The following is a 23,467-nucleotide window of genomic DNA, read 5'->3' as shown; positions in this document are numbered from 1 at the left end:
AATTACGTTTATTTGACATTCCATAGAAAATTTGATAAATGTTAAAATTCCATTGCATATAAGTAACCAGTTAACTGTGGCGTTCACATCGAATAAATTGATAAAAAGAGTCCATTCGCCTATAACACATTGTGAATATTTTATTCCTCCGGTAGTCTTTTCCAATTATAAATTTTGTTCCAGTAAAAAAATTATCAGACTCACTTCTGGAGCACTTGAAACAAAGTAGAGCAGTGTGATATGACATATATAACGCTAATTCAACGCCTTTCAAATTTATTTGTTCGGCTGGTCGTAAATTCTTGTAAATAATTGACATGTTAAATAAAGTCATTCATTACATGATTTGAGAGCAGATTCAGAAGATTAATTTGTGTCGTGTTAAAATGATACGCGGCCGCCGCGGCTGTTAATGCACTTGTCAGCCGCAAGTGCGTAAGTTACAACGGGTTACGATGATGTTACAACATGTCCTTAAATTGAACATTATATTCGAGAGTGTCATAGATCAGCAATTCATGAACGGACAAGTGCTGGGACTCAATTCAAGGGCTTTGCGAGTCAACGGCACTTAATAAAACCCATTATAGAAGGATTAATTCATATACTGTCTAATCTCTTGAAAAAACATCCATTTAACCAATTCCAAACAAATTAATAAAAATCTAATTTTCACACGTTGGATGCCACTGTTTTAAAATTCAGTACGTACCTTTATTAAATATAAATTTCTATTCCGCCTAGATATAAGCAACTTACATATCTTGATGGAATTTAAATTATGAGTAACGCGGAACAGAAATAGTAATATTCATGAAGAGATTCCAAAGAACTGTATAAGAATATTTTATTAACCAGTTAACTGCGATTGACGAATATAATCGTCATAAAGAATTGGCAGTGGATTGACGAGTACGTTCGACTTCAGCATAAAACAGTAACTATTAGCCTTTTTAAATTGAAATTTAAATATATATTCTAAAATATCGAGTTTAGAACATTATGAGGCAAAAGCTGTATAAAATAAGTGGCATTTTACTTTAAAGCAAGTTGCAAGTGTATTGACGCATATACTCGTCATAAGCTCGATTCGAACGACGCAAAACTTAAAGCTTGCCACTCACGTGATCAATTTTTAGGAATTTTTGTAAGACCCCTTACCACCCCCATGTTTTAGTACCAATTTTTATTACCAAGAAATGGTAGTAAAATATTAGAGAAATTCAGTTATTTTTTTCATTTTTAAAACAAAACTTAAAGTTTGCACCTCATTGAAAAAGCGTCCATTAGTCACGTGATCAATTTTTAGGACATTTGCAGGGCATTCCTCACCTTGTATATAGTACCAAGAAATAGTGATAAAATATTAAAGAAAGGGTATGGGCGCATTGCCATACAGAATCGGCCCCACCCTGGTATTTAAATAATTTATACGCCATTTTATAGGTCTGAATGATAAAAACAGATATACCAATTTTCAACTTTGTACCTCATCTTATGGCCGAGATATCATTGAAAATATACCAAAGTGGCCCCTTCTTTCAAACTCATTTTTTGGCGTAACCATGAAAGATATCAGAAAATTTTTTGCGTGATTCTACTCACATTGACTCAGACCACATTATGTAGAACAATCGATTCCAAAAAATCGTTTACTATTAGCTGAAAAAGACAAAATAATTTTTCAATTGATTATTTCGGGTAGTGCATTTATTTGGACCACTTTCTAATTAGCGTTATTCGAAAGCCCATTGTTTTTTCTTTGAGTACTGCAAATATTGTTCAAATCAATTTAGTGGAACACATTGGGAAATTGAAAAAACCGGAGCCAGTGCACCCGCGCGCAACGCAAATAGTACCCTGCAATTGCATAGAGTTCCTTCGGACGCAAAGCAGTGCGCGTTGCGCCGAAACGATTCCTCAGAAATTCTGAATGCGAAAATATTTATTTTATAGTTATATGATATGTATACATATAAATTAATGATATAATGAAACATTGTAGTTTCAACAAACCCAAAAACTTTTTTTTTGAATGATAGTTGTAACATTGTGACAATAAAGCCCTTATTGTGACCATTCTTTGTCAGTACTATTGCTATTCTTTTGCTTTTTTGGAACACAAGATTGTTTATCAAAAAAACACATTTTTTTATTTCTCAAAAATTATTATCTAAAATAATTCGAGTCAAATAATTTAATTTAATTTTGCCATTCAGTTTATGCAATTCTTAGATAATATCCTTCATTCTAACTCCACTTCATTAAGTTTTGTTCATTCACTTTTCAGGCTAACATATTTAAAAGCCATCGTTCAATTTATAAGCACTTTTATTTTGTCTATAAATTCAAATAATTACAGTATTTATTAAAAATTAATTATTATTTGAAAGCATTCAATATTCTTATTTCATTACAGTACTGGAAGTTCCAGTAATTTGCCTTAAGGCACGATACACCACTAGTTTTAGTGATTTAATTAATATAGTAAAACTAATAATGACTGTGAAATTGTAGTACTGACAAAGAATGGTCACAATAAGGGCTTTATTGTCACAATGTTACAACTATCATTCAAAAAAAAAGTTTTTGGGTTTGTTGAAACTACAATGTTTCATTATATCATTAATTTATATGTATACATATCATATAACTATAAAATAAATATTTTCGCATTCAGAATTTCTGAGGAATCGTTTCGGCGCAACGCGCACTGCTTTGCGTCCGAAGGAACTCTATGCAATTGCAGGGTACTATTTGCGTTGCGCGCGGGTGCACTGGCTCCGGTTTTTTCAATTTCCCAATGTGTTCCACTAAATTGATTTGAACAATATTTGCAGTACTCAAAGAAAAAACAATGGGCTTTCGAATAACGCTAATTAGAAAGTGGTCCAAATAAATGCACTACCCGAAATAATCAATTGAAAAATTATTTTGTCTTTTTCAGCTAATAGTAAACGATTTTTTGGAATCGATTGTTCTACATAATGTGGTCTGAGTCAATGTGAGTAGAATCACGCAAAAAATTTTCTGATATCTTTCATGGTTACGCCAAAAAATGAGTTTGAAAGAAGGGGCCACTTTGGTATATTTTCAATGATATCTCGGCCATAAGATGAGGTACAAAGTTGAAAATTGGTATATCTGTTTTTATCATTCAGACCTATAAAATGGCGTATAAATTATTTAAATACCAGGGTGGGGCCGATTTTGTATGGCAATGCGCCCATACCCTTTAGTGTTTTTTTAAAATTTTCAAAACACAAAACTAAAGTTTTGCATCTCATTGAAGAAGCGTCCATTAGTCACGTGACCAATTTTTAGGAAGTTTTGCAGGACTCCTCTCCTCCCCCTTGTTTTAGTATCAAGAAATAGTAGTAAAATATTAGGAAATTTAGTTTTTTTTTTAATTTTCAAAACACAAAACTTAAGGTTTTCCACCTCATTGAAGAAGCGTCCATTAGTCACGTGATCAATTTTTAGGACATTTGCAGGACATTCCTCACCTTGTTTTTAGTACCAAGAAATAGTGGTAAAATATTTGAGAAATTTAGTTTTTTTTTTGATTTTCAAAACACAAAACTTAAAGTTTGCACCTTGTTAGAGAAGCGTCTATTAGTCATATGATTAATTTTTAAGAATTTTTGCAGAACCCCTTTCCCCTTTCCCCAATTTCAGTACCAAGAAATAGTAGTAAAATATTAGATTTTTTTTTTAATTTTCAAAACCAAAAACTTGTTTTTGCACCTCATGAAAGTCACGTGATCAATTTTTAGGAACTTTTGCAGAACCCCTCGCACCCCTTGTTTTTAGTACCAATTTTTAGTACCAAGAGATAGTAGTAAAATATTAGAGAATTTTTTTTTGATTTTCAAAACCCAAAACTTGTTTTTGCACCTCATTAAAGTCACGTGATCAATTTTTAAGAATTTTTGCAGAGACCCTCTCCCCTTGTTTTTAGTACTAATTTTTAGTACCAAAAAATAGTAGTAAAATTTAGTTTTTTTTATTTTCAGGTAAAAATAAATACACGTGACGTCTTACTAGACCCCACACGTAATATTTTACTAAACCCCTCATCCCCTTTTAAGCATCACGTGATTAATGAACACCCCCAAACTAGTAATGCATGTTAAATATGAAATAAAATATATGATTCCAATGTATTCAATATTCAAGAAGATGATTATTTTTATCGCGATTCTGACTAAACTTAATTTTTTTGAAATGGACCAATGCTTTGTAATTATATGAGAATTCTACCAAACCACTGCTCATATTTCTAGATTATCAAGAAATCGAGTCTGATCGCTAAACATCCAATTAATTTGACTATATGCTTCACAAAAGCATATTTTATTTCAAGTGAAACAATCACTTTGTAATCGTAGCATAATAAAAGATGCGATCCCACGGGATATCCCAACAGCTGATAACTGAGGAATGACAACATTTATACCGACCGATTCGTTTTCTCATAGAGGAACACGATACTCGCAGGATCGCACAGCGAGAATAAAATACAAAATACGAAATACAAAATACACACAAAGAAATGATGCTGTATGGTGTATACGTTGTATTGATTTCCATTGATAAATCAAGGAGCCAGACCAGAATGGAATGCGGCGCATGGCATGGATGGACCCACGAAATCGCAAATCGCACGATATACCCGTATCTGCTCTTGGAATTGAATAATTAATTTTGAGAAGAACGGCGAACAACATAAGAGCAACATTGAAAAAACGAATGATACATGGATGATTTGGGCGAAGACATTGGGATAATAAATATCCAATTTATATTGCTGAAATTTCCTCATTAAAAACCGCAGTGAAGTAAATTACTCAAATTTTATCATAGTCCGACTTTCTTGCCTTTGAACTTATTAATGCATTTTCAAGCATCTGTTGATGAAGCAGATATTAAAACTAGTGGGGTGTATGGCATCGTGCCTTAAGGTAAATTGCTGGAACTTCCCAAACCGTAACGAAATGTTCGAGGAATACTAAATGTTTTGAAATAGATTATTATTAATATTGTAACATTGATTAATATTTATAAGAATTATATAAACTGAATTGCAAAGTTGAAATTATTTGTTCAAAGTATATAAGAACTTTAGTCAGAACTAAAAATAAAATCTGAATTATTTTCGATATACTAATTGAATCCCAATCATTACTAATTGAATGTTTTTTAGATCATTCAAATCGGATACTCCGTTCTCTCAAAAACTCGATTTCTATTTTCTGCACTCTTTGCTCCGTATCTCCAAAACCGCTGGACCTGCCTTTGCCAAAAACTAATAAGCTCATCTCCCTATCAATAGGAATCGAATGTTTTTTGAACCATTCAAATCGACTGATCCGTGCGCCCGAAAACGTGACTGGAAATTTGTATCCATACATACATACATACACACACACATCCATTTTTTCTGAGGTATGCCAAGATGTTCAAAAACCTTCAAAACGTCGAGAAATGTAAAAATTTTCAATTTCGATGTTCGGCCCATTACAATAACTTACTCTACGGGAAGTTAATAAGTGCCCTAAATAAATTACTTTCATATACTGACAATTACATGTGGAGCACTAATAGGTACAACATATTTATATAGCACCAAAAATATGACTTTAGCTTATTGAGCAATTAACTTTAGCTTTTTGAGCAATTCATAAAATATAAAGTAACCCCCGTACCTTGCCTTTGACTAATTGCAACAACAATACAAAACCCCCAGTATTTTTCAAAGACCTCACACGAGACAGTGAGGTGCTTCACAATATTTTATTTCTATTATGTCGGTATATAAAAATGATACACAATTCTCATAAAAAATATTTTCCCTAATGACATCTTCCCAAACCACAAATTGCTACTTAAATCTGACGCGATTTTAATTGATTCTTTAAAGTCACATTTGTCTTATCATTTTTTATAACAAAGGGTTTAATTTGCTTGGGAATATATAACAACCCTAAAACTCAGCAGGAAGACTCGAGCCTAATGATTCCAGGAACAATAATAAAGGAAATTGGTCTTTTGATATGGCGCACGTTGTATCAAACGAATCTCTTTGTAGTTAGATACCTAATATCATTTATATTTATCTCGGTATATATAATGATTAATATGTAAATAGTATGTATGTCTTTATTAATTGTGAAATGGTACCGCAGAAAAAAAATTCATTAATAGATATAATATTTTAATTAATTTTTTAAGATTGCGGTACAAATTGCATGGGAATCAAATGAAATCGAGACGTAGCAATAAATTTTGCAAATGGGCAAGCAGTATTAACCACCCTTATACTTTTCTATAATTAATTTTATTGTTTTGCTCGTAAAAATATGTATCTATTTAGTATTCCACCTTTTAAGTATTATATTATTTATAGTACTATTTTGCACATATATTTATATACTCGTACACCCAGGGGTTACATTCCCGGGCCAAGAGATGTTAATTTATTAAAAGCGGCACCCACAACATTTTGCAAACATTGAAAAAATAATATCATTAAAAAATGAACCGAAAGATGAACGGATTCCACAGACACACATACTTGCATTTATTGCAATAAATATCAATTCGATCAATTGAGAAAGGACATGGACTGACTGAGAAGTTATGAATGCTCTTGGGAATATAATTATTTAGGATACAATAAAAATTAAGACTAGTAAATTTATCTTACCAGTAAATTAATCAACTTTTGGAGAAGTATGTGATAAAACATACTACTAACAACGAGACAAACCTGGCCGAAAATAGTCTGCTTTAAATACTTAATATCATAATATAAGCCATTGTTGATGTTTACTTAGTTACAGATAGATAGAGCAAGAATTTTTACATTTTTGCTATTTAAAAATTACTAATTAAAAATTTAATTAATTTGGGTAGGTAAGAGATTCGCAGAAGTTTACCTTTAAAAGCATGCCAAGTAAAAATTTTGAAATAAATTGACATGAGAAATGATGATTAAATTTTGAAGTGATATACTATTTATTATAGATAAAAATGATTTTGTCAGCAGATTCCAGAATGATGAATCTATAAATTAGTTAAGACAATTATGGAAATTTTGAAAAGCATGCATACGTAATACCGTGAATTTCTATATAGGTAATATTTGTATGGTTTAAATGACTGGCTACAAGACGCCATGCATAATGATAAGAGCAAATACAGACAGAACTAACACAAGCTCACGACACTTGTATCCATACAGCCAAAATATATTCTAAAATAATCAAATACATCGAAAATGTTGCCACGTAATTGGAGACAGCTGATGAAATCAGCTGTTCGATTATTTGTATGTCACAAAGTGCTTGTAATAGACACAGAGTTGATGGGAGATAAACTGATAAACCAAAAACGTTTAATGAAAAATTTTAATATATTTTATGATACATTAGCTTGTCCTGCTGATGATGTATCAAACCAGATGATACAACTTTAAAGGCTCCTTCTGGATTTACCAAGGTTTTATTAGCCTTCATCAAAACTTGGTCGAACCCTTTAAATCAATTTAATTTCAATTTTTGATCATGATTTCTACCAATGTCTACCAAAATACATGTAATTCTGTATTGAATGTATTAGTAGGCGGATTGAATATTTTTCTTATCGCCTACCCAAAAAAATTAACAGTGTACAGAGTCTATAATTAGTATGAGATAGATAATACAACGCGTTTCGAGAGATGATGGCATTTAAAGTTTAAATAACCGTGCTGTACATGTTTAGTATACCGAATGTCATTGGATGAATACATTGTTTCAAAAATATTTTTGTCTGTCTCTATATACGTGAAATAATATTTACATTGTCTTTCGTAAAATAATAAGAATCATTATTAAACGTACTTAAACAGCGCTAGAAGAATACTTAAAAGTATCATTTTTTATCATTTTATCATTTAATTTATTTCACTAATCTGGAATTTTACCAAATTATGCTTTATATTTTTCCAATGCAACAAAGTTCAGTATAACACCCAGGTACAACAAAACGAATAAAAAAATAACACATATTAGTCCGGACTAAAATTTCGAAATAAAAAATGCTGTTGTTGCGCATATTAAATGAGCAATCACTTGCAATGCATCCCATTATACAGAGTTTGGCGAAAATAATATAAAACGTATCATGTTACAATCTAATGCTCGGTTTATTGGCATAGCAATATGGCAAATTATGGGTTATATTTAGAGATTTTGCTGAATATGAGTCAACTATTACATATATTTTTGTTCTGCGATAGCTGCACCACATGGTTGGAAATGATTCTTTAAATAATATAATTAGGACATATAAAATTTTTAATTTATCAACATTTATCATGGCACTAATTCAATTTTTTCTACCTACGAATCATTTTGAACATCAGTACATATGCAAAATACAAAATAAACCATGAGGTAAAACTTTAACCGATATAAAATATAAAAGTGATTACTAGTCTAGAAGCTCAAGAAATCGATTTGTTTTCTATATTTTCAAGATTTCAAGACTATTCAAAAATGTGTGTACAAGAGAATTTTTGAAAATTTAAATTATTTTCGGAAATATAGCTGTATGACGACGGAGGACTTTCTCTGATTTTTCCTCCCCGAAACTTTAACATATAAAGGTAAAGGAATTATATATAAGTAAAGGAATAATATATAAAGGTGAAAATAAAAGTTCTAGACTGAAACCTCAGGAAATACATTTTTTCGATATTTTCAAGGATTAAACTCTAGTTAAATTGGTAGTTAAATTCAAAAATAAGTGTACAAGAAAACTTCAAAATTGAAATTATTTTCGGAGATTTTTTCCCAAAAACGCATTTTTTATTGTAGCTGTCTATTTCGATACAATAACCACGATTTCTCAACTTATGATTTATACTGTTTTTGAAAAATTCTAGTATATCAAAAAGCTGTAAATTTATCGCCTCTAAACTAGAACAACCCCTTAACATTTTTTTTTATTTTATTTTCATTCTGCAATCTATAAAAATAATTATATTTAGCAGAGAATGCTGACAAGTGTTTACAATTGGTTGTTTACAAATTAGTAGATACGCCCAGTGGTGTATCTACTATAGTTAATATATAAAAAAGAAAAAACTAAAGACCAATATAGAGAAAAAAAAATTTATATAAAAATAAACTATAATATAACCCTATAATATAACTATATATATAACCCCTTAACATGATTAAAAATTGAGTATAGATACAATGAAATTGATGATAGCATTACTTTAGCATAAATTTGATGTTCCTGATCTAGAGCAGTATAGGATTATTTTAATTCAAAATTTAAATTATTTTCGGAGATATAGCTATTTGACCACGGTTGTTCTCCTCTGATTTTTTCTCCCCAAAATATTAACTGATATAAAATATAAAGGTAAAAATAAAAGTTTTAGGCTGAAAGCTCAGGAAATACATTTGTTTCGATTTTTTCAAGGTTTAACTATTCAAATATTTATTAAAAAAACTCTTCAAAATATTCTCTATCTACTATTTCTTTAAGAAATATTTACCCAAAACTTTAAACGCATTTTTCTTGTAACTGTCTTTTTTTATACAATACTCACGACTTCACAGCTTTTGATTTTTACTATTTTAGAAAAATTCTAGTATAGCTATAAATTTATTACTTCTAGATTATAACAACCCCTTATAGTGATAAAAAATTGAGCATATATGCAATGAAATTGGTGATCGCTTTGGTGACTTTGGCAAAATTTGATGTTCCCTCTCATTTTAAGCAAAATGTGGTCATATAGCTATCAATTTATTACCAGTTAAATTCTGATGTTATAATACGCCTCAGTATTTCTCTCCATTAAAACACGTCTTAGGTATGCAGATCCACTTGTCTATCCGCCATAGCGATGACGGGCGTTCGGTAAATATAGTTATATTGCGAAAAAGAACGCAGCGATCTTTTTTGAAGATCGTTTGTTGCGTTGTTTGGGTCAGTGAACGATTTCACGGCCGATGTTTTTGATCATGGCCCCATGGCTCACAGCTCACAGCACTATACTATCCCATACCGCGTTGTATCTAATAGCACGAGATTCATCTTCTAGACAACGCGGCCTGGTCCGGCGAAGGCGAAAATGTGTCGAGGCGACCGATGCGGGCGATGCGACGCGGCCGAAGACGCACGCGCGTGCCTAAACACTTTCTTGGTAAGAGAATCCTGTTGCATGTGCAACAGTAACAGATTTGTATCACCTGGTAACAGATCTTGACCTAATAGTAATGAGTAAATCTTGAGTAGAGGAAATTACCCAGATATGGAATGAAACAACGATTAACACGTAGGCATAGATCATTTTTATGTATGACTGCTCCGTATAAGATTTTTTTTATTGCTAGTATGAGTTTTTTGGGACTATTAACTTTCTACATGCAATTACAATATATTTTATTAAACTAAATATTTTATTTAAATTTACATGTATTATGAACAGGGTGTCCCAGAACTCAACGTCAATATGGCAATTTATGGGTTATATTTAAAGAATTTACTGAATATGAGTCAACTAATAAATATATATTTTATTCTGCGATAGCCGCAGCAGGTTAGAGATGACTCTAAAATGATTCAATTAGGTAAAATAAAATTTAGCTTTTGATAGAATTTATAGTGATAATTTAATAAAATTATTCATATCACCAATACAGTTTTAACTACCTACAAATCATTTTGAACATCATTACATGTGAATAAGTATGTGGATACTGCAAAATAAACCATGAGGTAAAACTTTAGCCTATATAAAATATAAAGGTGTATTCTAGTCTAGAAGCTCAAGAAATCATCGTATAAAGTACATATATATACAAGGTGTCCCAGAACTCAACGTCAGGCCGAAACAAGTATTGGTAGTAACAATAATACAATATTTTTAAAAAAATTATCAGGTGTATTTTGAAAATTATGAACTTTAAGTCAGGCTAGAGCTTTAGTCAAACTAGGAACATTTTTCAAATATAGTGATTAATTTTTCTTATTTTTGTTCATTTAAACGTAAATAATGACACAATAGCCAAATTTTTTAGACTATTTGTCCAAAAAACATCAAAATTTAATCGACTTTATTGAAAATTTAAAAAAAAATGCATTGAAGTGTTTTGATAAGTTCCATCAAAACTTCGCGATTGTAATTTCAAGTGTAATTTAAAAAAAAATAATAAACAATAATTACAATAACCAAAAAATGTTCACAGCTTGACCAAAAGCTCTAGTGTTCATAAAAGCTCATAATTTTCAAATTACAGCTGATAAATCTTTTTTTTAAATTTTTTCATAGTAGTTACTATCAAAGTATTACCCCAAGAAAACTTTGGGCATTTGTGTAATTGTTTTTGACAGTGGTTCTAAAAATGTAGATTACGGTTAAATACAAAATAAAAAATAATAAAAATTAATGACAATAACTGAAAAATGTTCAGAGTTTGAGCAAAAGCTCCAGTGTACTTGAAAGCTCATAATTTTCAAACTACACCAAATAAATCTTTTTTCTAAATTTTTTCATGGTAGTTAATATCAAAAGTATCACCCAGTTTCGGTTTGACGTTGAGTTCTGGGATACCCTGCATATATATTTGGTATTACTTTTTTTAACGTTGAGTTCTGGGACACCTTCTATATATATATTTGGAATTAATTTTTTTTTTTTGATAAAATCTAATTACAATTACAATCGTACAAAATCTAGTTCCTCGACCATCTATTTCATGATTTTTTCAACGAGACAAACAAGAGTGCGTCTATTTAAGAGATCAGTGTCATGTCGCTAACAACTTGACACAGTGATAGTGAACTTGGCCGGTCAATTGAAGAAGACCAGCCAGTCTCAGCCGATGTAAATGCACCGATGACATTGTCATTTTCAGTGAAATCAACAGTCGAAGAATATCATCACGCAAATATTGCAACGTGATTTGTTTACGATTAAACGAAATGCATAAAAACACCAATAAAATCGCTGTGATTCGAATACGAATCATGCCCATTGTGAAAATGACCATAGCTGCACGACTGAAGGGGATATTTAAAATTCATATCATAACGAATTCCTTAATATATTTTCATAGGTGACTATATTATCAAATTATCAAATCCAACAAGCTTTGCAAGCTTAAAAAAATTATTTCGGTCATAAATTAATAATGACCAATCGCTCCTATCACAGTTTACACTAACAATTCACTTCCCTGTTTCCTTATCACAATGCTATTGTTACAAGTCACTGTGTTAGTAGTGTTTTGTTAAAATCATAAATAAATTACTAGGGCACTCTATTTTTGTTTTGAGTATTAAAACTTAAGCATTATCGTTCGATTTGTTATTGGTTAGATTATCACATTGTTCTAACTTCCAAACAGTGTATTTCCGCAAACAAAAGATTAGACTTATGTGCACTATCCATATCTTTATGGCTCAACAGTTACACAGAATCCTTACTCTGATAAAGGTTCTGCATATTAAAACTAATCTGTGCTTTAAACTGTTATCGAGAAATCGATGCTCTAGTTTAAATAACTACTTCGTTACTTGGAAATTTAAATGCTACTCGAAAGTTCAAGTCATTCCTGGTATAAAACACTTGCATGGTGCCAATATGATCATTGCAATTACTTGTATAATTTTTAAGATTTACTTACAATTAGGTCCCTCAGAGTTATACTATTTTCAGTATAAAAGACTAGTACATCTGGAGGCAGTCCTCGTGAGCTAGGTTCACGTAATTTGGAGGCCAAAAGAAGGCAGGCAGATCCTAAAAGTTGTAATTGTGTCCTTTGGATGGAGCAAACGCATAGGAATCGGTCCATATAGTTCATTGCTAGGGAGTAGACTTCTTCTTGGCATCCTTGTTCCTCGCAAACCTGGATTAAACAGTAAAAATTAGTACATTTTTCATTAAATAATAAACTAACATATAATCTATAAACTGTAAATCTAAACAAAAAGTTTCTTTTGACCAGACATTTAAAATTGCGCATTAAATACCTTCATATGCAATTAGTATTGTATTGCACAAGAAGTATCGCATTTACATGAGCTTATAATGCATTATGTGGAAATTTACAAGTAAATAAAACATAGAACTGATTCTTTCTTCAGAAAATGGGTCACAAAATCATTTCAACTGCTAACACTGTACACAACAATTTTGTAGGAATAAAATTTTTTGATGAAACCAAATTATATAAAACCGTTTAAACAAATTTCATACAAACTAATTAGAAACGGTTTGATTGATTTAAACTGATTATCTCAAGAAATATATTCTTTTGAAAATTGGGTCACACCATGACTTTCAACATTTTTAACAGCATTTTGATTTTATAAATTATTTGATATAGCTATGGATAATCATTACAATAATAGTACTTTCAATACTTTTTACATATCCCTATTATCTCAATCGAAATTTCCCATTAATGAATGAATTCGAACAGCCTGGCTGTAATCATAGGAAGTCGGTACGAGCATTGCGATAAACTTTAGACGACTTTGTCCACAAACTGATATGTCGAACGAATGTTATATATTTAGACTGAGATTCGTCGTCAGCTGACGAACCAATATTTTGTTTTCACTGATACCCTTGATTCAATGATCATGAACCGGACTCATGACACCATTGAAAAGAAAACTCTTACATATGTATAAGCATCAGAATTTGTTTTCCCATGTTACAAAATCACTGATATGTTTAATTCATAACATATGCCCGGAGATTTTTTAATCTTTATGTCGTCAAAACTTGATTTTTCTGGTGCAAGTTGTACTCATCACGTTCTTTTGGGACTGAATGAATTTTTACCAATTTTGTAACCGGCTACGATAACCTTGGTAATATTCCATTGTATATACAAGCATCATATAAAACGTCTACATTGATATAAACATAATTAAAACATTAATTACCCAGACTTATATGTTTATTGATTTTATTTGATTATATTAGCAGTGTCCCGATCACCCAAATCCATTCTGGACTTTGCCGAACGAATGTAAATCTTTGAAGAAGAAGTGTTTTATATCGAATTCTTTAATTGAAAAACAGTGTTATCGTTTAATTATGTTATCTTTGGTAAAAGTGTGTTATATTTTGCTGATTGCTGTTATCAGCTTCCAAATAATATGAAACGCAACAGTTTTAGATGTATCAGCTGTTGTAAATTATGTAAAATTATTTCATGTAATAAGTCTAGAAAATTAATTGATAAGAGACTAATTTGTTAAAATCGCTAACCGAAGTTTTTTTTAAACTTTCCCCTTTCACGTCAAAATAATTAAATGACTTTCAACCAGTTGACTGTTAATAACAAATACACTGGTAAAGGACAAGTGGCAAAATTTTGTGTATTGACGAGTATACTTGTCATACTCATAAAACAGCGACCAAAAATAATGAGAAAACTATTTTGTATTAGTATTTTGGCTTGAGGCAAGTTACATAAACTTCCCGATATGTATAAATAATCGATTTAATCAATAAAAAATAAATTAATTTATAAGTGATTAAAAGTATTCCGAGTGGATTTATTACACATATTTGAAAACGAATGAACACGTTAACTCGGAGTATTTTCTAAAAGCAAATTTTCACAAATCAATAATTTTTATAATTGAACCAGTTTCCGTAGGACTTTATAATGGTTTAGTATGTTCATTAAGACCAAGTACTCTATCGTTATACCAAGTAAATCGTCTAATTTCAATTTTAATGAACATCAAAACTACTCATTTTGAATGATGAATTTTTTAAATTAAACTACTTGTCGTAAGGCCGTAATATTTCAGTAGTTTCTATAAGACCATGATATATATAGCCAAAAAAGTTCATAAAAATAGGCTTGATTTTTTTTTCAACACAGTTGCAAGAAAACGGCTTGGTAGATTTTCACCTAAAATTTTGTAAATTAAACCCTTTTTTTCATCAGATTTTCATCTTACTATGTGATTGACGAATATACTTCTCATGAGCTTGAGTCGGACGGCACAAAACAGGGCGCGGTGTTCGAGCACCAAAGTTTACTGGTTAAATGATATCACAACAAAAGAATAATAAATCATAAAAAGAATTGTTTTTAGAGAAATGTACGCTCAAGCATGTTTCAATAAAATTCCTCTACCTCGTGCGACTAAAGTTATTCCCATTATCGATTATACAAATAATTATAAAATATGTTCAGTCAATGATTGCACGATTCGTTCCGCTGCATCTTGAAAAAATGCAATTAAGCGAAAACAAAAATGTATAAATATAAGAGATCACAAAAGCTGTTTGCGGCGTGGGACGCGCCTGATTGCACATATCCGCGCAAAATGATTAGATTCCGACAGCTTTACGCAGAAATGATCCGGCCGGCAGATCCTCTGACAATGGACATGAAAGACAAAGCGCCCCAAAGGCAGGAATAATGCACAAAGCGACTAAAACATTTATTTCTCAGGCATTCTATTCATATCGCAAACATTTGTTGTTAGCGCCGAGCTAAGGACGATTTATTAATTAATTAAAAATTATTGAAAAAAAGGATCTATAGAATTTAATAGACTTTATTGACGACCACACCATATGATTTTCAAGAACATCGGTTTGTACTAACAATCAAGTAACGAAGTAATAATAAATTTTATACTTCTCTCTGTTATTGGGGAAATTATACTAATTGGTTTGCCTAATGTCTAAATCTATGGAATTTCAATCAAAAGTCCAAGTCTCAGGTTCCCTCTTGAACACTTTGATGTCAAACAGACCTAACATAGATTTTCACTTCAAACTATATATAGTAATTACAAGTAAAAATTGCCCTTACCCAGCAAAAATCATCACTCTTATTGAAATTGTAATAATAAAAATTCATCACATCCAAGATTGAACAACTGTTTGGGTTGTTCATCACAATGGTTTATGGGACCCTTAAAATCTGATATAACTAGTGGGGTGTATGGCATCGTGCCTTAAGGCAAATTAAGACAAGCATAAAGTTCTTTGAATCATTTAAATCGGACGCTTAGTTCTCTCAAAAACTGCCATTTTTCACACATTTAGCCCGTATCATCGAAATGGCTGGGCCTGCCTTTGCCAAAAACTAATAAACACTTCTCCCAATCATTACTAATTGAATGTTTTTTTAGATAATTCAAATCGGATGATCCGTTCTATCAAAAACTCGATTTCTATTTTCTGCACTCTTTGCTCTTTATCTCCGTAACTGCTGGACTTGCCTTTGCCAAAAACTAATCAGCTCAGTAGAAATCGAATGTTTTTTGAACCATTCAAATCGGTTGATCCGTGCGCCCGAAAACGTGACTGGAAATTTGTATCCATACAAACATACACACACACACGTACATTTTTTCTGAGGTTTGCCAAAATGTTCATCAACCTTCAAAACGTCGAGAAATGCAAAAATTTTCAATTTCGATTTTCGGCCCATTACAATAACTTACTCTACGGGAAGTTAAAAATTCATCCATCCGAGATTGTACAACTGTTTGGGATGTTCATCACAATAGTTTATGGAACCCTTAAAATCTGATATAATGAATACATTTTAGGATTCCTCAATCCAAAACCTAAAAATTATCTTCATGATATTGATCTCTTTTTATGTTATCCTCTTTTACAAAGTTGCATACCCCCCAACAGTTATTAATAATTCAATTTAAGTATCCTTTATCACCGTGGCAATCTAACGTACCGAAGCAAATATTTTGTCAAACAAATTAATGATAAGATTTTTCAGCGACCCAGAGCTCGCAAGCATTTGATATTCTTTACAACATCGCATAACGTCATCGAACGGATGTGTGACTTGTTTTATTTTTTGGAGCCGAAATTTTAAAATGAAACATTATGAAATTCATTGGACAACCGCTCTCGCATCTTAAAATAACTGCAAGTGTCACGAAATGAAAGAAGATTATTGTAATAGATTGTAGGAATAGATTAAATTAGTTGTAACAAAAATTTGCGAACCTGAGGCTACTTTTTTAAAATATGTTAATACCTTGCAAAGTGGCGGATTAAGATTCTTACGCGTACCCTTTCCGAAAGGATAATCTTTTAAGCCGGATTTGAAATCGGGTACTTGGAATCTGCTACTTTTTAAAATTAATTTTGGGGATCATTTTAAGCATATTTGTAGATTTAAAAAATAGTACAGTACGCACGTACGTACAGGATTTATCATTTTTGTTAGAAAAGCAATTAACCAGTTAACTGTGTTTGACGAATTCATTTGTTATGGAGAAGTAGCAAAATTTTATTGGAGTAAATACTGTTTTTAACTTCCCGAAGGAGAAATTTATGTTTTCATCATAAAATCCGATTTGCTAATTTTATGTTTCCTCGACGTTTCAAACCATTCTGAATCGAATGAGCCCAAATTTGGAAAAAGTATGTGTGTGCGTGTGTGTGTGTGCGTGTGTGTGTGTGCGTGTATGTGAACAGATTTTTGCCGTAAATCAACGTTTTCTCAAAAACGGTGCAACCGATTTCAAAAATTTAAAAACCATTCGATATATCTCTTTTTTTTTGACGTTAGATATCATAGTCTTCTAAATCATACTAAAATATTACCGCCCTATGACAACTCGTTTAACTTTAAAAATTCGTCAAAGTTTGCAAAAATTGGTATCGTTTTTTTGGCATTTGTCAAAATTAGACCTTTCATCGACGTTTGCTCAAAAACGCCTGAACCGATTTCAGAAATTTAAAAGCCATTCGATGTGTCTCAATGAGCACTATAGTTTGTCAATTTTGTGAGACGATCAGCCGAGCCGTTTCTTTGTAATTTGAAAAAGAGTGTTAAACTTTTCGTCCACATTTAAGCTCAGTCTACCGAATCGATTTAAAAAAATCAAAAACTGTTCGAATGATTTTAGTTGGGAATAATACTGATTAGTTTTAGGTGAAAATCTACCGAGCCGTTTTCTTGTAATTAACTGTTGAAAAAAAAATTTGAGCCGATTTTTATGAAACTTTCTTTGGCGATGTATATCATGGTCTTATAGAACTTACTAAAATATTACGGCCTTACGACAAGTAGTTTAATTTTAAAAATTCATCAAAGTTTGAGAAAATGAGTAGTTTTGTTGACGTTTGTTAAAATTAAAATTAGATGATTTATTTGGTATAACGATAGATTACTTGGTCTTAATAAACATACTAAACCATTAACGTCTTACGAAAACTGGTTCAATTATAAAAATAATTGATTTGTGAAAATTTGCTTTTAGAAAATACTCCGAGTTAACGAGATCGTTCGTTTTCAATTATGTGTAATAAATTCTCTCGGAATACTTCTAGTCACTCATAAATTAATTTGTTTATTATTGATTAAGTCGATTATTTGCACATATCGGGAAGTTCATGTAACTTGCCTCAAGGCTAAATACCAATACCAACTAGTTTAATAAAAACTCGAAACCTGTTAAAAATAGTTTCTCGAGCAAAATACTTTTCAAAAACCGATTTTTTGTTGGTTTTTGTATAAACCCTAGTACCTATCGTCGCATATATATTATTCCATGAAGTTTCATATCACAATCTATTTCTATAAGTCTTATTTGAGAAAGTATTATTTTATCGTTACTTTCGAAAACAAATCAAACATTGTCGTCTTCAAGTGACAATTTAGCATACGTTGTATGTTGTATGGGTCTGCTGGGGTCAACATATGTTGCATGGGTCTCGGCGACCCTGCTTCCGGCACGGAATTTGGCGTCGTGGAATATGCCGCGCTCCGTTTGCATTTCGCATTTCGCGATGTCGTTTTATTTTGCTCGTGCTTTTGTTGACGTCGATTTCCTTTTTAGATCCCGTTCATATTTTTATTTTTATTTTTATTATCTTTCTTTCTTTCGTGGACCGGCTTTGTTGATCTCTGCCGAGCGCGATACCGGAGTCGGTAATAATATAATATAATAATAGAATCTAGTAATTTTTAAAAAGTAAATTAGTTTTATTATTTTGTTTCAGGTGTAAAATTTGCATCATTATGATAAGAATCATTTTCACCCATTTACATTCCGTTGATCCTAAATTTCAATTCAATTCTGATCTACCCGTGAGCTTTTCTGAGCTTTCGGGTTGAACGCGCTCTATTGAAACAATTTGGTATAAATTAATGAAGAGCAGATGTAGGTATATTTTGGCATACCTTAGAAAAATGGATGTATGTGTGTGTGCGTGCGTGTATGTGGGGATACAAATTTTTAATTTCTTAAGTGGTATCCATACATTGATAGCCGATATTTTTTACTAAAATTTGGAATTCCATAATTAACTTCCCGTAGGGTAAGTTATTGTAATGGGCTGAAAATCGAAATTGAAAATTTTTACATTTCTCGACGTTTTGAAGGTTTCTGAACATTTTGCCATACTTCAGAAAAAATTGATGTGTGTGTATGTATATATGTATGGATACAATTTTTCGTCCACGTTTTCAGGCGTACGGATCAACCAATTTGATTCGATTCCTATTGATGGGGAGATGTGCTGATTAGTTTTTGGCAAAGGCAGGTCCAGCAGTTACGGAGATAAAGAGCAAAGAGTGCAGAAAATAGAAATCGAGTTTTTGAGAGAACGGAGCTTCCGATTTAAATGATCTAACAAACATTCAATTAGTAATGAATGGGAGAAGTGTTTATTAGTTTTTGGCAAAGGCATGCCCAGCCATTTTGAAGATACTTTCAAAAAAAAATTCTTTTATATATCGAAAATAATTCAGATTTTATTTTTAATTCGGACTATAGTTCTAATAAACTTTAAACAAATAATTTCAACTTTGCAATTCAGTTTATATAATTCTTATGAATATTAGACAATGTTACAATATTAATAATAATCTATTTGAAAACATTCGGTATTCCTTGAACATTTCGTTACGGTACGGGAAGTTCCAGCAATTTGCCTTAAGGCACGATGCCATACATCCCACTAGTTTTAAATTTCGATTTCCATAATTTTCTTCTAATAACCGAGTTTTGAAGTCGGTTAGTACCCTAGTAAGTACTAACATTGTTACAATAGCTATCATGCTCATACACCTGGCAGTCGAATGAATTTAAATACACAGCTAATTAGTTTAAAATCTACTTCATTAAATATAACAAACTACGTATTCACTCGTTATATTTTTCTCTCATGTAAAGCAATTTTGAATAATGTTTTGCACATAGATATTTTTCACATGCTAGCGAACCAGTAATTTGATGCGCTTGGTTTAGTGTTGACTTTAATAGCATTTACAGAGAAGTCTAGAATTAATAAAATTAAACATATATTTTAAAAGATAATTAGTAGGTACACTTTCGTTTTCGCGCAAATGAAATTTCAATTTTCAATTATATTTATAATGTCGGGGCCAAATTCCATGGTAACAGAATAAAGCAAAGATGACACATTTAACTAATATATCGGTTTTATTAATATTTCCAGTCTAGCGATTAATCGGGACTTAAAAATAATTGTTAAACATTTGTTCAAATACGACAGAAAACGTCATCGGATACATATCTGCATATGATCTAAAAACAAAGCATCCGGCTGTAATAATTGAGAGATTGTTTGGACAGAAGAAAGCCATTTAAATTTATAAATTCAAACCAAGATGCATGTGAAAATTTACTAATCAATATGAAATAATTCATTTTCCACCGGTCTATTATAAATTAACCTTTCATGATACAAATTAAATTCAAGTCCGCCGCTTTTTCTACCTGTTGCTTCCAAGCCAATCAACATGTGAGGGCACATACATAATCCTTATCGGATTCATCAATAACTTTGGCGGATGCCAAAACTTACAACTCAAATTAATCTCTGTTCTGAGTCGTTTTTGTCTTCTGGAACGAACAATTCTTCAGAAAGACTTCAATGATTAATTATGAGTCGACATCAAAAGAAATTATTATTCGATTAAACACTCAGCGTTAAGTAATTTTTGTTTTATTAACATTATCGTGCAGCTTGGCTTAATTATCTTATATAAAGGGATATGCAGTTTTTGCCGAATTGGTATTTGAGTCGGTAACGTTATGGATTTAAATGCCAATTAGGTTAAAAGTGAAAAAAATCATAACGTCAAAATCGTTATTTGATTTAGCGAGTTTATCTTGGATATACTTTTATTTTCAGATATTCGGCAACCTCAATCAAGAGTCTACGTTGGTTACATTAAAACATATATTTAAAATTGTATTTTTTATATAGAGTGCACCTGCAAATTGCATTTCGCAAAATAGGCGCGGTATATCCAAAATCAATAAAATACGAGTATGAATTTATTTGCAATGCAATATCAAATTAAACATCATCGAATTAAGTAAACACCCTTTAATCTTAAATCAATATCACCAAGGAGTGTAGTAAATTTTATCACATTCTTACGTAAAGAATCAATCTGCCTCTTTAAAACAACTTCAATATCTGGTTGGACTTTTAAATCTTTATCTTATATTATGGAATGTGTAAACGTGCAAAGAAAACATTGATAATAATAATTATAAATTAAGTGTGTGCATGTAGACATCGATTGAATTAATATTAAAATTATTGAGGAACGCGGAAAACGAGAGATGGCTCGTGTAGCATAACTTGGAAGATAAATATAGCTAACTCGTTGCTGGTTATTTGTGGATGGGTGATAAAAGATTGTCATTAGTAGAGAAAAGACGATAAAATAGATTAAGATTCTTTGGCAAATATTCGTAATTGGTAATGGAAGTATATAGAGCAAGTACTCTCTAAATTTATACCTGGGTCATGAAAGGGAATTCATTGAATTGGACTTGAAAGGTTTGTTCTCAAGGTAGAATGTAATATTAGAAAAAAAATATTTGGGAGAATCTAAATTTAAACAGAAACTTAACTTTCATAATTTGAGCAAATCAATCAAGAAACAAACCAAAAATTTCCAAAAAAAATGTATTTTTTTATGAGGTTCTATAGAATTACCAACATGCATAGGACAATCTCAACACTTCAGTTACCGAATAGAAAGTGAAATTAGTAACACTACAAGCTTTATTAATTGTGGATGTTTGCTCAAGCCAAATGTAAAATTTAGTGTATTATTTTATTTCGATGTCAATAAAAAAATTTTCAATAAAAGGAAAATATTTTTCATAAATTTACTGGTCTTATACCGGCGACTGCGTGAGCGTGCCCGATTAAAATTCGGCCGGCGTCACACTTTGCGATTTCCGTCCCATTCTCACTGATAACCTTGACGTAAGATCACCGAAAATATATGCAGCATTATTAGAGAACATTGACATTGTTCAGGAAAAAATACAAAAATTGAAACAAAAATTCACTGGCACAACACAATCGGTACACGTACCCACGACATCAAGACCACATTCATTTATTACTTCATTAGTAATTTTAGTTCATTATCAAGTTTTTCTTATTTGCAGCTTATTATAAATCAAGTCACATCTCCTATTAAAATTCTTTTACTTTTTTTTCAATAAAAGGACCCGATTGTACCATTTCTTCTCCGACCTGTTTGTCCAGCTGTATTTGATGAAAAGAGTATTTTAATATATTCGTATAAAACATTCCGGAGATGGTAATTAAGATGTATTTTATTAAGTCGAATGATATAAAACGATGTTAAGCCGTTGGCACTTGCAGGTCATTTAAACAGCTTTTTGTGAAAGTTTTCCTGGTCGCCAAAAAATAAAAAAAGATTAAAAGTTTGCGAAGGCGAAGATGGTATTTATCAGCTAAAGGTAAAAATAGATGCTTGTCTAGACTGTTGGTTAATTTAGTTTCATTTTCATTCAAAATCTAGTATATATAATGATATAATTTGAAACCGTATCATGGCAAAAACAGCTTTTGCCACCTACAAAATTCATCACATAAATTTTAGCTAAACATATTAATATATTTTAATACAAATGTACATCTTACAATACACTACCCACTTTATACGCCCTCTCATACCAAAATATCATGAAATTGTGTTGAAAAATGAGCAATCAATACATATCATTACATATTACTAATGTTTCTGTCTATTTCTATATGTTTTAGGTGTTTTCTTTAATAGAGATATAGTTCTAGAAATATGAACCCATGAACATTAAGATAATATATTAAAGATTAAGATAACATCTTAAAAAAATTCTTGGCAATAACATTATACCAACTATTAGAATAATCAATGGAAATTCAAAAGCTGTAAGCCTAATAAAAACGTGTTTTAACAAACAATAAAAAGAGAAAAAATCCAAATCCGTGAAAATTTGGGGAACTGCTAGGAAACATTTACACACATTTTGATTGAAACCAAGTAACCATCACAAAGAATTTTATTTTATTGATTAAGCCATTTTTTAATTTTTTAATAAACAGTAAAAAGAAAAAAAATTCAAATCCGAAAATTTGGGAAACTGTTAG

The 23,467-nt window shown here is 31.1% G+C and overlaps 1 protein-coding gene across 1 annotated transcript in view; it reads right to left on the bottom strand.

Moving 5' to 3' along the window:
- The window catches only part of LOC113372496 (G1/S-specific cyclin-D2-like), an 86,451-nt gene that overhangs the window by 39,746 nt on the left and 23,238 nt on the right, over nt 1–23,467 (bottom strand). The window contains exon 2 of the mRNA XM_026612832.1: nt 12,696–12,917. Within this exon, the coding sequence (XP_026468617.1) occupies nt 12,696–12,917 (222 nt within the window). The remainder of the gene's footprint in view (nt 1–12,695; nt 12,918–23,467) is intronic.

The sequence above is a fragment of the Ctenocephalides felis genome, unplaced genomic scaffold (genome assembly GCF_003426905.1).
Source record: "Ctenocephalides felis isolate EL2017-DRISC unplaced genomic scaffold, ASM342690v1 CF-g0.4_SCAFFOLD_01604, whole genome shotgun sequence".
NCBI lineage: Eukaryota > Metazoa > Arthropoda > Insecta > Siphonaptera > Pulicidae > Ctenocephalides > Ctenocephalides felis.
Note: the sequence above shows the minus strand (reverse complement) of the source record. Positions and strands in the feature narration are given on the sequence as shown.